The 13,067-nt window shown below is 55.6% G+C and overlaps 2 protein-coding genes across 3 annotated transcripts in view; both read left to right on the forward strand.

Annotated features, from left to right (window-relative positions):
• Nucleotides 1-13,067, forward strand: part of LOC102381926 (H-2 class II histocompatibility antigen, E-S beta chain) — a 603,463-nt gene that overhangs the window by 121,645 nt on the left and 468,751 nt on the right. The gene's annotated exons all lie outside the window — the stretch shown is intronic.
• Nucleotides 3,450-8,910, forward strand: LOC102378561 (class I histocompatibility antigen, F10 alpha chain-like). Of its 2 annotated transcripts, XM_006034597.3 has the most exons (7): nt 3,450-3,954; nt 4,788-5,048; nt 6,396-6,671; nt 6,801-7,076; nt 7,403-7,519; nt 8,262-8,294; nt 8,412-8,910. In XM_006034597.3, exons 1-7 carry the CDS (start codon nt 3,894-3,896, stop codon nt 8,420-8,422), a joined length of 1,035 nt encoding a protein of 344 aa, XP_006034659.1. In that variant the 5' UTR covers nt 3,450-3,893; the 3' UTR covers nt 8,423-8,910. The 2 variants fall into 2 exon arrangements, with proteins under 2 accessions (XP_006034659.1, XP_025072381.1); XM_025216596.1 differs by lacking the exon at nt 7,403-7,519.

Here is a 13,067-nt window from a genome sequence, read left to right on the forward strand (position 1 = left end):
CCCCCCCCATCCTGCTGGTGCCCCTTATACACAACCTGCAGCCCCCTACCCACCTCAGCCCTGCCATTAGGGTGCCCAGATGCCAGCCCTATGGTATCACCTACTTCCTGCCCCAGCTGCCGCCTAGGGGAGGCAGTGACTGTTGTGGTGGAGCAGCGCATGGAGCGAGGTTCCCCTTCCACCGGCGGGTGGCACGGCTGGAGCAGAGACGGGGGAGGGGGTGCCAGCTGCTTGCTGCAGGATCGGGACTCCCTGCCCTGCTACCCTCCTCCTAGGGACCTCCACAGCCCAGTAGGTGGGATCTGGCACAGGAGGGTGTGAAGGCTCAGTGCCACTGTTGGGAGCCCCACACTGGTTGAAGTCAGAGACAAAATAAGGCAGGCATAAGGCCCTTAATGAATAAAATGGGACAGCTGATAACTGACGCTCGGAACAAAACCGAACTCCTGAATTAATACTTCACGTTTGTATTCCACCCATCCAAGGGTGTTAGCCTGCTTGACAGGATACAGGCTGATCGGGGTGGGGGTGACTACCCCCCATACTTAGCATAGATCTTGTTGAGGAGCACCTGCAAAGGCTAAATATCTATAGATCAGCAGGACCAGATAAACTACACCCAAGGGTGCTAAAAGAACTGGCTGATGTCATTGCATGACCAATGGCAAAGTTATTTGAAGACTCGTGGTGCTTGGGAGAGCTCCCAGAATGTTGGAAGAAGGCCAACATGGTTCCTATCTTTAAAATGGGGAGAAAGGAGGACCCAGAAAATTACAGGCCAATCAGTTTGACCTCAATCCCTGGTAAAATCCTGGAGAAAATGATCAAAGAATCCATTGCAGACAGGCTAACAGAAAGCTATATTCTGAAGGCTAGCCAACACAGCTTCATTACAGGCAGGTCATGCCAAACCAACCTTATTTCCTTCAATGGTGGTTACTCACCACCTGGATGGGGAAATGAGGTTGGTGTCATATACCTGGACTTCAGAAAGGCCTTTGACTTGGTCTCCCACAAAATCCTCATGAAAAAATTGGAAAAGTGTGACCTCAGCTATTTTATGGTCTGGTGGCTAGGTCACAGTCTCTGGTAGGACCCAGAGAGTATTGATTCACAAGACTGAGCCATCATGGCAAAGGGTGGCCAGTGGCATCCCTCAGGGTTCAGTACTTGTAGATTCATAGATGCTAGGGTCGGAAGCGACCGCAATAGATCATCGCGTCCGACCCCCTGCATAGGCAGGAAAGAGGGCTGGGTCTAGATGACCCCAGCTAGATGCCTATCCAACCTCCTCTTGAAGACCCCCAGGGGAGGGGAGAGCACCACCTCCCTTGGGAGCCCGTTCCAGACCTTGGCCACTCGAACTGTGAAGAAGTTCTTCCTAATGTCCAATCTAAATCTGCTCTCTGCTAGCTTGTGGCCATTATTTCTTGTAACCCCCGGGGGCGCCTTGGTGAATAAATACTCACCAATTCCCTTCTGTGCCCCCGTGATGAACTTATAGGCAGCCACAAGGTCGCCTCTCAACCTTCTCTTGCGGAGGCTGAAGAGGTCCAGGTGCGCCAGTCTCTCCTCGTAGGGCTTGGCCTGCAAGCCCTTAACCATACGAGTGGCCCTTCTCTGGACCCTCTCCAGGTTATCCACATCCCTCTTGAAGTGCGGCGCCCAAAACTGCACACGGTATTCCAATATTCTCAGACCAGTGCTTTTCAATATGTTCATCAATGATTTGGATTCAGGTACTAAGAGTGAACTAGCAAAGTTCACTGACAACCCCAAACTTTGTGGGAGTGTGGTCATGCTCAAAGATAAGCTGGCAATACAGGTTAACCTGGACAGGCTCACGATATGGGCAGACCTCAACCTGATGTCATTTAATGCAGAGAAATGTAAAATGCTCCATTTGAAGAGAAATAATCCACAACACACTTATAGGCTCGGCAGTGCTATGTTTGTCAGCACCACAACTGAACAAGACCTGCGTGTTGTGATAGACCCTAAACTGAACATGAGCCACCAATGCGATGCTGTGGCTGGCAGAGCTAATCAAACATTGGCATGCACCCACTGAGGCATCTCAAATAAGGCTAAGGATATCATCCTCCCGCTCTACTCGGCCTTGGTGAGACCGCAGCTGGAGCACTGCCTCCAGTTCTGGGCACTGCACTTCAGAAAGGTTGTGGAGAGGCTTGAGAGAGTCCAAAGGAGGACCACACATGATTAGAGACCAGGTCACATGAGGAGAGGCTGAAAGACGTGGGACTGTTCAGCCTGAAAAAGGGAAGACTTAGAGGGGACTTGGTGGCAGCCTATTTGTATATCAAGGGTATACATCAGGGCCTGAGGGAGCATCTGTTCGCCAAGGTCCCCCAGGGGAGGACAAGAAATAATGGGCATAAGCTGATTGAGGGTTGCTTTAGGCTAGACATCGGGAGAAATTTCTTTACAAGCCGAGTGCCAAGCGTCTGGAACAGGCTCCCCCCAGAAGTGTTACAATCATCCACCCTGGCGATCTTCAAAAAGCGTCTTTTTGCCCACCTAGCTTGTGTCATCCAATCCCAGCAGTCTTTCTGGCCCACGTGAAGGGGGTCTGGACCTGATGATCTGTAAGGTCCCTTCCAGCCCCTAACCAGGGGTGACGTGGAGGGAGGTGTAGTTCATGCAGGTGCACATGCACCCCCTGAGTGTGGCTGTGTACCCCTGTCGGCGGTGCCTGTGGGTGGTTGCCGCTCACCACCCCCCTGCTGACACCACCAGTGGTGTCCACGGGTGGTCCGCGATCCCCGCTGGCCACCAGAGACTGTGGGTGGTCACTGACCTTTGATCAGCATTTGCCACCTCTCCCATCAGTGCCGGCAGCATCTGCAGGAGCTCCCTGCTTACCACCGCCGTGCCCCTCCAGCCACTGAGGGCATGTGCTGTTCATGCCCCTAACCACTATGAAACTATGGTTGTGCTGCCAAGGCAAGGCACCCCCTGCCCACAGGAGCAACCACAGCAGCACGGAGTTGTGCCCCCCACTTCTGCCAGGCAGGCTGGGGGCACCTCACCATGGCAGTTCAATTGGCATGAGGCTCTGGACGGTGGCACTGAGCCTCCTGGCCCCGGGGGCGGGCAGCAGGGAGGGGAGCCCCGAGCCCGCAGTGCACAGCCCATATCTCCCCCACCCTGCACACAAATCTGGGAGGCACATGCCCCTTCACCCCTTCCCTGGGAGTGCTCCACCCTAGTTTTTATCATTGCAACCCCAAATGGGTTCAGGATTCCAAGGTTGGGAACGGCTGATTTAGGAGGGGAACTCCCCTGCCTGTTGCTGACTTCACCATACAGCAGCCCACCCCTGCTCTCGCTCTTCTTAGCACGCTTATTTTTCCGCCTTTCCTTTTGGTAACCCAAAAACAGCAGTTCTGCCTGCGCACAAGTGATGCCTCTCGCCCACTGCCGTCCCTGCCACCTCATCCCATGACCCGGCCCAGGGTGGCTCTGGGCAGGCTGATCTCCCAGCAACTCCTGCTCAGCGAGGCTGCGCTCAGCCCTGCCTGGCCGGGCTGGGACCTCGGGGGAGCCCCACTGACGGGGATGGGGCCAGAGTCGTGGGGCTCCGGGCTCTGCCAGGCAGGCACGACCTGTGCCAGCCGCCCCCGCCGCGCACAGGGCAGCCCCGGGGGTATGGGGAGAAGGGGTAGCAAAGGCTGGTGCCCCCAGCCCTGTGGTGGGCCTGGATTTGGGGTGGGGGGCATGCAGGCACTTTTGGGGTGCTGACCCCTGGGTGGCCCCCCCCGGCCCAAATAATTGCCTGTCCCTGCTCTAGACGGACTCATCCAGTTTTGGAACTTTGGGCCCTGCCCTTCCTGCAGTTTCAGTGCCAGGATCTCTCCCCCCAACCTGGGACAATGGCCTGGGCTCTGGCCCTATGGATGTGCTGGGGACTTCTGGGAGCAGCAGCTGCTAGTGGTGAGTTACAAATAAGGGCCCGTGTTGGGAGCATTGGGTAGGACAGGCCTGTTTGTCACCTAGAGGGACATAGGCCTAGGCATACTAACTGAGAAGGGAGGGAGCAGAGCATCGCCTGGCTGAGGGTGGCAACAACATTGGGACAGTGCAGTTCCCATGAACAGACCTGTTGAAGCTGCATCCTGGGGCCCAGGCAGCAACAAAGGTGCAAGAGAGAGGAGGGGGTGAGTTTGACCTGCACCAGGATGTCTTTGCACACATGCCCTCCTGTCCATAGGATTTTGTGCAGTGAGCAGTTCATGTCCCTTCCCCGGGGTCTGAGCCCCTCTGCAACCACACAGCTCTGTTTTGATTTGTGATGTCTGTTATTATTAACACTACAACTGCCGAACCACAGCAACAGCATAGCAGGCATCTCTGAGGCACTTCTCCCCAGCCCTGTGCCACCTTTCTCTGTAGGTGCTTCTGCAATGGGTCAGCAGGCCTGCTGCCTTTGTGCAGCCTGGCTTTGCCTGAGGGTAAGCTGGGCTCTCTCTGGGGTCTTAACTGCCCAGGGGCACTCCCGGAGTAGCTAAGCTGCCTGCAGCTGGGCTTCTATCACAGCCTGTCTGCTCTGGCTGAAAAGGCCAGACCACGCTGTTGCACCTTCCCTGTGAAGGCATTGCCCATCACACTTCATAACATCATCTCTAGACACTCCCGTCAGTCTGTCCCTTATCCCAAGATTTCTGTGTTGGTTGTGCACTGAGATGTGCGGCTGTTAAGCAGTCAGGTAGTGCAGTTGAGTGCAATATCCTCCTTGATAATCCTTGACGCCTCCTCTGTCATACCAGGGCTGCATCACCTGGACATTCTGGTCACTGGAGCTGATGAGGAAGACGGGACCCACAACTACTTCATGATTGCCAAGCTCAACAACTTTGTGGTCGCTAACTACCGCAGTGACACCCAGGAGGTCAGACCCACCCAGGAGTGGGTGAAACGGGCTCTGGGTGCTGACTATGTACAGCAACAGACCCTGGAATTCCAGGGCTATGAGAAAGTTTCCAAAGTTCACAGAAAGAGGTGGATGAAGCTGTATAACCAGACGGATGGTGAGTGCCCCAGGCTTGTTTCTGACGTACCTGAACACTGAAAGTGTTCACAGCTGCTGTCAAGCGCACCCAATTTCTCAGCTCTTCCTGGCAGCTGATATCAAACAAGGGCAAGGAGGCTTGCTTGCTTACAGGCATGACTGCCCGGGTGTGCGAGCACAGAACCAAGAAACACTGAGCAAGCTGGAAGCTCAGCCTTAGAAAGAAATGAATAGAAGGCTTTGGCTAGAAGTGGGACTGGGCTCCTGAGCCAAGTCTTGTGTTCAGGAAAACAGGTACTTGGGCTTGTGCTCTTTACATGCAGGGCCTGAAAAATTCCTCCTGCGATGCTGGGGATGGAAGCAAAGAAATCCTGGAGGCATTAGCAGAAATGGTTCCAGGCCATGGGGGAGAGGGGAGTTCCCAGGGGCTGAAGAAAAGTTTACACAGTGCCCATCTTTAGCAAGTGGGATCTGGGGGTTATAGAGGTAGAGTATAGGTAGACTTTACTGGTGGTTTTAAAATGGCATTCTTCTAAAGAAACTGGAGAAATAAGGGCAGGTAGCATTGCACTGAGATGGCCGAAGGAGTGCCTGAATAAGTGCAAGCTAAGAGAGCCTACAGATGGATCGATATCAGCCCGGCAGGAGGTTTCAGCAAAGGCTCCACACAGGTCTCGACTATCTCAGGTGCTGTTCAGCATATTTTATCAATAACTCCAATGTAGAAATGAAGCACTTTCTGATCCAGTTTGCAGATGACCCAAAGCTGGGAGAGACAGCAGCATCTTTGGGAGGACTAGAATTCACCAGGATAAATGAGAGAATTGGGCACTAGACAGCAGATGAAATTCAGCAGAGAAGAATGCCGGGGCTCTGCTATACACTCAATGAAGGCTGGATAGGAACTAGCTATAAAGTCTATATATAATTTCAAGTACTAATGTGGTAGCTGATTGGCCCTTTTTATAGCTGGATGGGCATCTTATGGTGTGATAACTATGCATGTGTGGTCGGTCTACACTTATTATGTGATGAACCAGTTAATTGTGGGATAATTATTTTGCATGTGGGGATGGTCTTTATTGCACAGTTAACCAGTTAATAGCATAATATGCAAGATGCCTCAGGCGCTGTGCCATGGGAAGAGAACCCAAGTGCACACACTGGCTGGGGGTAGCTGGCCAGGCCGTAGCACAGCCAAGAAGTAACTGGGGCTGCAGTGAATCCCGTGGAGCCAGATGTAACTGAGGCTAATGCCCCCGGGTGCAGCTCTTGCACATCAGCCGCTGGCTGGATGCTCCATCCTGCTGGAGAGCAGTGTATGAGATGTGAGGTTGCCGCGTGCTGACCAGACATTTCTGTGCAGGCCTCCACGTCGAGCAGGTCCACGTGGGCTGCTCTCTCAGCGGTGATGTTCTGGGGGACCAGAAGTTCCAGTATGCCTACGACGGGGAGGATTTCATCAGCTTTGACATCCAGCAGCTAACGTGGGTGGCAGCTGTGCCTGTGGCATTTGCCCAGAAGATGCGGTGGGACAATGATGAGACCTGGACCCAGTTTGTGCAGTGGTACCTGAAGGAGAAGTGTCTGCAAACCCTGAAGAGCTTGCTGCAGGAGGGAAAGGCCATCCTGGCCCAGAGGGGTGAGTGAATGGTCCCGGTGACAGAGGCATGGGGTTTCAAGCCTCGCACACGCAGGGGCCATGTGTTGCTCTCTGAGGCTGTCTGAGACCCAGGCTTATCGCTATATTCATGTCTTCCTGCCTCCCTAGTCTCCCCCATGGTGTTGGTGTCCCGCAAAGATGCCACTGACGGGTCTGCCAGCCTGTCCTGCCACGTGAGGGGCTTTTATCCACGTCCCATCCATGTCTCGTGGGTGCAGGAGGGAGGGGAAATCCTCCTGGAGACCTTCACCAGCGGGATCCTGCCCACTGCCAACAACACGTTCTACACTTGGACGTCCCTGGAGGTTGGCCCTGCATCCGCCATGCACCGCTACGCCTGCCGGGTGGAGCACAGCAGCCTGCCAGAGCCTTCGCTCACTTGGGGTGAGGATTGTATGGGGGATAATGTGGGGGGCTCCTCTCTGAGAGCTGGGAAGGACCAGCTGCACCATGTGACCTCAGGTGTTCCTGCGCACAGGCAGCATTCACTGCTCTCGCCCAGGCACTGTCATGCCCCAGAGACACGGTTCTCAGCCTGGAGGGGGTCCTGCGATAGGGAGTTCCACAGGCCAACAACAAGCCCATGTTGAGGGAGAGGGCAGGGTCCAGGGTGGTGCAGACTAAACAGCAGAGGTCCTTCATCCCATCCCCAGAAGGTGCATCCCTGGTGTGTGCTGCCCCAAGTAACTTCTTCTCTCCGCTCCCCGCAGTCCCTGATAAGAAAGTGACCCTGTTGCCTGTGGTCCTGGCTGTCCTTATCATAGCTGGGGGTATAATCCTGGTTGGCTCTGTCCTAGGCTGTGCCACTGTCTGGATAAAGTCAGCAGGTAAGAGGGTCCTCACATTGCGGGAGGAACTGGCAGCAGTAGAGGGAGGGACATTTCCCCCCCCCAGCTGGGCATGGTGCATATCTGGGGTGAAGCTGGGGCATTCAGTGATCATCGCACCCACTCTGGCAGCAATGAGAGCCCAGGGAGCCCCCCTGTACCAACCCCGCAGCTGTCTGCCAGTCTGTGCATATACCCCTCACCGTAGCCAGGCACAGAAGAACAGACAAGTCACAGCTGCGACGTACCTAGAAGGGCTCTGCTCGGGGACCAGGAATCACCCTTGTGTGGAGCCCTTCTAGGAATCTCTTGGCCCACAGCTTGTCTCTCCTTCTACATACCATATGCCCCCATTGCCAGCCATGTGAAGAGGAGTGGCAGCTCCAATGGGTGGCAGTGGGGTGAGGAGGGCCCTCAGGGCTGACCTTAACTGCGGGGGTAGTAGTAGCCTAAATTCCTCTCTCCGGTGGCTGGGGTGAGAACCGCTAGCAAATGAGGCTGGGGCAGGGGTGAGCCCATTCCCACCTGGTACTGCACACAGGCTGAGCTGTGGCTCTAAGAGGTGGGAGCTCCTTGCAGCAAGGCTGCCTGAGTGCAGAGAGCCTGAGCTGATTGCTCTGGCCTGTGCCACTGGCTGGGGCACCGGGGGCCCTGTTGTCAGGTGGACCTGGGGAATTGTCTACTCTTGGGCACATCGGGGAGGATTAACTCTTTCTCCCCTTTCTCTCTGCTTGGCTTCCAGGCATTGCTCAATCCAGCTACACTCCAGCAAGCAGTGAGTAAATCCTGACTCCACATCCCAGGGAATTTGGGGTAGGGGAGAGGGCCCCTTATCTTGCTGAGACCCTGTAGGCCATTGCTGCCACTAAATTATGTTTCCCGTTTTTGGCAGCCAAAAGCTGAGATGATTCCAAACCGACCTCCTCCTCGGGGCAGCAACCGAAAACCAGGGACACCCCGGCTTGAGGCAGCAGGACCCCAGACCCAACACCAGTCTCTGCTGCCTGGGGGCCCTGTCTCTGCATCTCTGGCTCTTGCATTGCAGAAGATTGTGTTTCTCCTCTATCTGTGTTTGGGGCCGGGTGACCAGGACTCTCTCCAGGCAGCTGCCTGCCTCTGACTCTCCAGCCAGTTAGCTCATTTATTCATGTACTTGCTTCCCTTCTCCTGAAAAGCAGCATGCCTCCAGGTTTTGTTTTTTGTTTTTTTTCTCTAAAGCCACCAGATGTGTGGGGATAGGACTGTAGGATGATAGGATCCTAGGAAACTATGGACCTCCTAAGGTCACATCTAGTCCAGCCCTGTGTCATGACCCAATGGGTATGATTTTGTGTGCGCTTCGGCACTGCAGAATTATTTCCCGCCACATGGAGCTTTCTTTGCACGGTGCAATTCTCAGTTGCATAGAGAAAACCCCGGTGCAAAAGAGTTCCCGCCACACGTATGCAAATTAGTGTCCCACTATTGGCTGTTTCTAAATTATTTCCATGTGGTGGCTAGCGATTGGCTTGCTAGCCGTATAAGAGGCTTGAGCGGTTTTCGCCCAAGTTGGAGGAAGAGGAGGACATCACATCCATCTCATGAAGAACTCTAAGCATGCTGTGGAGCCTACAAACTCCGCGTGTGCCTTAGAGGAGGATACCGGGGCCTGATCAACCTCTAGCCTCTCCCCGTCGCCGAACGCTATCCCTCGACGAACCCCTGCCCTGCGCGCTCGTTCCACGGAGCCTAGCAAACTCCGTGTGTGTGTCTCCAGAGCTCTGTCCGGTTTGTTAACAAGAGGCTTGAGTTTTCTGTGGGTCTTGTTTGTGCTCGTTTAGCGGAGCCTAGCAAACTCTGTTTGTGTGTCTTTGGTGGAGCCTAGCAAACTCCACGTGTTTGTCTGTAACTGCAACACAAGCAAGTTTTCCTGCCTGCACCGCGACCATCTACGGTGTAAGTAAAATAATCTTTAATCAACCTCTACGCGTCAGTGCCTAATTCTAGTCCATCGTGCCGAATTCCCCAACCCACGCCGCACGCCCCCGAAGGCCTCGGACCGCTCCCGGCCCGCACACCCTGCAGGCTGTAGACATGGCCAGTGGCTGCCAGACCACACTGGGCAGCGCAGACTCTCAAAACCTGAGCTATGAATGATATTGTGCTTATGCTGGTAGGCAATCCAGAACCAATAGGCTTGCTACACCACAAGCCATAGCCTGAGAAAGTGGAATAAGAATGTGTTTATTGAGTCAAGTAGGAATAGCTGCTTTTTGGACAGGTGTCACAGCAGGAAGGAGCAGCCACTGCTGTGTTGCGCTAGTCACCTGCTCTGCGCTACACTTGGCCTGGCCAGCCGAGCAGAAGCAACAGGATGGGACAAGGAGCATTCCCAGATGGGGCAGGAAGGAGATAAGAAGTGCTCCTCTCTCCAGAGCTGTGCTTTTCTTGAGGACGCCAGCCCCAGTCAAGTGCACAGGACAACTGGTTCAGTCCTGTTCCCAGTCTCAGGGAAAGAAACAAATGTGAATGGAAGAATGTTTATTTAAATGAGCCACATACATGTATGGTCTGGAAACAGCAGAGATCTGGGGAAAACCTGCAAAGTTGAGGCAACCTACTGTCAGCCACCAGGCCACTTTCCTCCTCTCTTCTGCATTCCCCCTGGCCAGTAGAGGTGAGAAGGTGCCTTGTGCTGGTGCGGGGAGCTGAGAGGCTTGGAGACAAATGCTTATTCTTATGCTCTGGGTGTCATCAATAAAAGGTTGGGTTATAGTCCTGCCTCTGGTCTTGGTATCTGATGTGGGCAGTAGGAATGCCTTCTCTACCAAGAGGGAATGGAGAATCCCTGGGAAATGGGATGGTGCCATGACTTGGTGAACCACGCAAGGAATCGGTAAGGGAGGTGGAACTGTCCCTGAATTGGGAGTCTCAGCTTGCAGTGCAGCTCTGATCACAGACAGGCCGGAGTCTCATTTCTCAGGGGTTCCTGATAAGAGCCCCTTGCTCAGAGGCAGAGAGCAGAACTGGGGTCGATTGGATGAATTCATGTATGATGTATCTATTAATGGCTGTTGAACAAGGCGGCTGGAGATGCTTCCTTGAGCATCTCTGCTTCTCTAATGAGAGGTGCCTGGGAGGGGACTGCAGCTGCTGACCAGGGACTGTGCTAATGCAACGCACCGCATGTTGGTTCCCAAGGGAGGAACACTGTGTATAGAAGGGCTAATAGCAGAAGACTGAGCTGCGTGTCTCTGCATCAGTTCCTTGCTGGCTATCCCAGAGGCTTGGCTACCCACAGAGCGGCCTGTGCACATGCTGCCCTAGGTGGTTCCTGCTCGATACCCCTGCCCTCACACTCAGGCCCACAGTGGGGTCAGGAGGTGCCTTGTCCAACAGGGCAAAGGGGACCCTAGGGCATTGGGGCAGCTGGGGGCAGCAGATGGTGTCGGGGGGAGGCTGAGGACCAGCTGGGTGTTCCTGTGTTTCCAAGCCCCCAGCTCCATCCCAGAGGGACCTGGAGCAGGCCGTGCCAGCTGTGCCAGCTGCTATCCCACAATGCTGCTATCCCAGCATTGTGGGATAGCAGCAGGAGGACTGCTATTCACATGGTCGGTGGTAGGCTGGAACAAGATGCAGAGGGGGCTGGAGGGTATCCACAAGATGCTGTAGGGGTGAGGGGCTGGGAGGGGGCATGGCATATAGCATGCCTTGCATAAACTGGGGAGCTGCTGGGCCAGGACTTGATGGGCCACTCCAGCACCCCCCACAATGGCTGTGTGCGCCATGGGTGTGCCTGGGACCCCTGTCACTTGTGCTGTGTGTTGGAGCTGGGTGGACAAGCATCTGAAGTGTATGTGTGCACCTGTGCATGTGTACATGTGTATGCATACCTCTGTGCACATCTGTGTGTGTGTACATGTGTGTGGGCGTGTGTTTATGTGCATATCCGCCTGTGTTTGCATGTGCAGGTGTGTGCGTGTGTGTTGCTAGCCCTAAGTGTGTGGACACAGACACAACTGATGCACAAAACAGTGAAGCTTTCTCCTAAAGCCAGAGAGAAAAGTCTGACACCTGCGTGAAGCCAGCTGGCATGGCAAGGGTGCCTGTCCCACCAGGCCTCTCACCTGGGCCAGGGACCTGGGCATGGCCTCAGAATATCCTGTGCCTCAGTTTCCCTCCTGCAACCATGTCCTTCCACCCTCCACAAACATGAAGATGGCAGGAGCCACCTGTATTTTGCTCCCATCTGCATACAGCTCTCCCATCACCCACTCCCCAGGGCCCTGGCCTAGCCAAGCCCCCTTTGCCTAAGGGTCCATCCACCCCTGTTACCCCCTGCCCCATCCACTGGGATCCAGTAGCCCAGGGATCAGCTGTGCCCCTGCCCATGTGCGAATGGGCCAAGAGCCTTCGGTTGGGACGTTTCCCTAATAAAAGGCAGTTGGTTATTGTTCCTGTGGGCAGGGAAGCAGCTGTGGGCTCTGGGCCTTGGCCTGGTGCCCGTACAAACGGCTCATTTGTCTCATGACCGCTCTCAGCCCTGGGTGACTTCTCGGAAATCACCTGAGATCCTGCCAGCGAGGACAGCTGCAGCCGGCAGAGGGCACCCGGGCCTCGGGCACCAGGGCTCCTGAGGGCTAGTAGCTGCTGGGGTTAGTGCTGGGCTCCTGGTCCTTTCCCTAGTAGGGGAGAGGAGTCAGATTTAGTCGTGGTTAGAGCGGGGGCCTCCCCCAGGTCTGAGAGAGGTAAGCCGAGGTTGCCCGAGAGCCCGCCGTCCTGGCTTCTGTCTCTAATGCGGGGAGCATGAGTCAGATCTAGTCGTGGTTAGAGCGGGGGCCTCCTGGGGTCTCCCCCAGGTCTGAGAGAGGTAAGCCGAGATTGCCCGAGAGCCCGCTGTCCTGGCTTCTGTCTCTAATGCGGGGAGCATGGGCAGAGCTCAGGCACCCAGGCCCCCCGGCTCCCTGCGTGCCCCCACACTGCCCCACCTGGGGGTGTCCCTGCCCCCAGCACATTTAGAGGCTCCAGGAGGGGGCAGGTGGGAGGTCAAAGGGCCCCTCTGTGTGCCCCAGCCCCTGGAGGCATGGGGGGGGGGGGGGGGGGGAGGAATGCAACCCCTCCCCCCCCGCCCCCCCTAGCCCAGCTGTGAAAGCGAAAGCACAAGGTGGTGGCTCCCAGCCTGGGGATTTCCAGTAGAAACTCCCTGGGGGAGCAGGGCAGCAGGGCTGGGGCAGGCAGGGACTTCCAATGGAAACTCCCCTGGGGGAGCAGGGCTGGGACAGGGACCGTGCACTGGGGTGGGAGGGGGGTGGCTGTCCCAGGGCTGGGGGCTGCTAGCAGGGCTGTGGGAGCTGGGAGAGCTGGTCCAGCACTGGTTCTGGGATGGGGAGAGGCAGAAAGAGGAGGAGGGGGGGAGCAAAGGGCATGTCCCTGGGGCACGTGGTGAGTCAGCGGCAGAGACTCATCATCAGCTCCCTGCTTTAGGCCCCAGCTCCCCCCACTCCCCTCCCCAGTGAGATGGGAACCTGGCTCCCAGCCCGTGCATGTTTCTCCTCCTCCGTCTGGGCAG

Source organism: Alligator sinensis, unplaced genomic scaffold (genome assembly GCF_000455745.1).
Source record: "Alligator sinensis unplaced genomic scaffold, ASM45574v1 scaffold1303_1, whole genome shotgun sequence".
NCBI lineage: Eukaryota > Metazoa > Chordata > Crocodylia > Alligatoridae > Alligator > Alligator sinensis.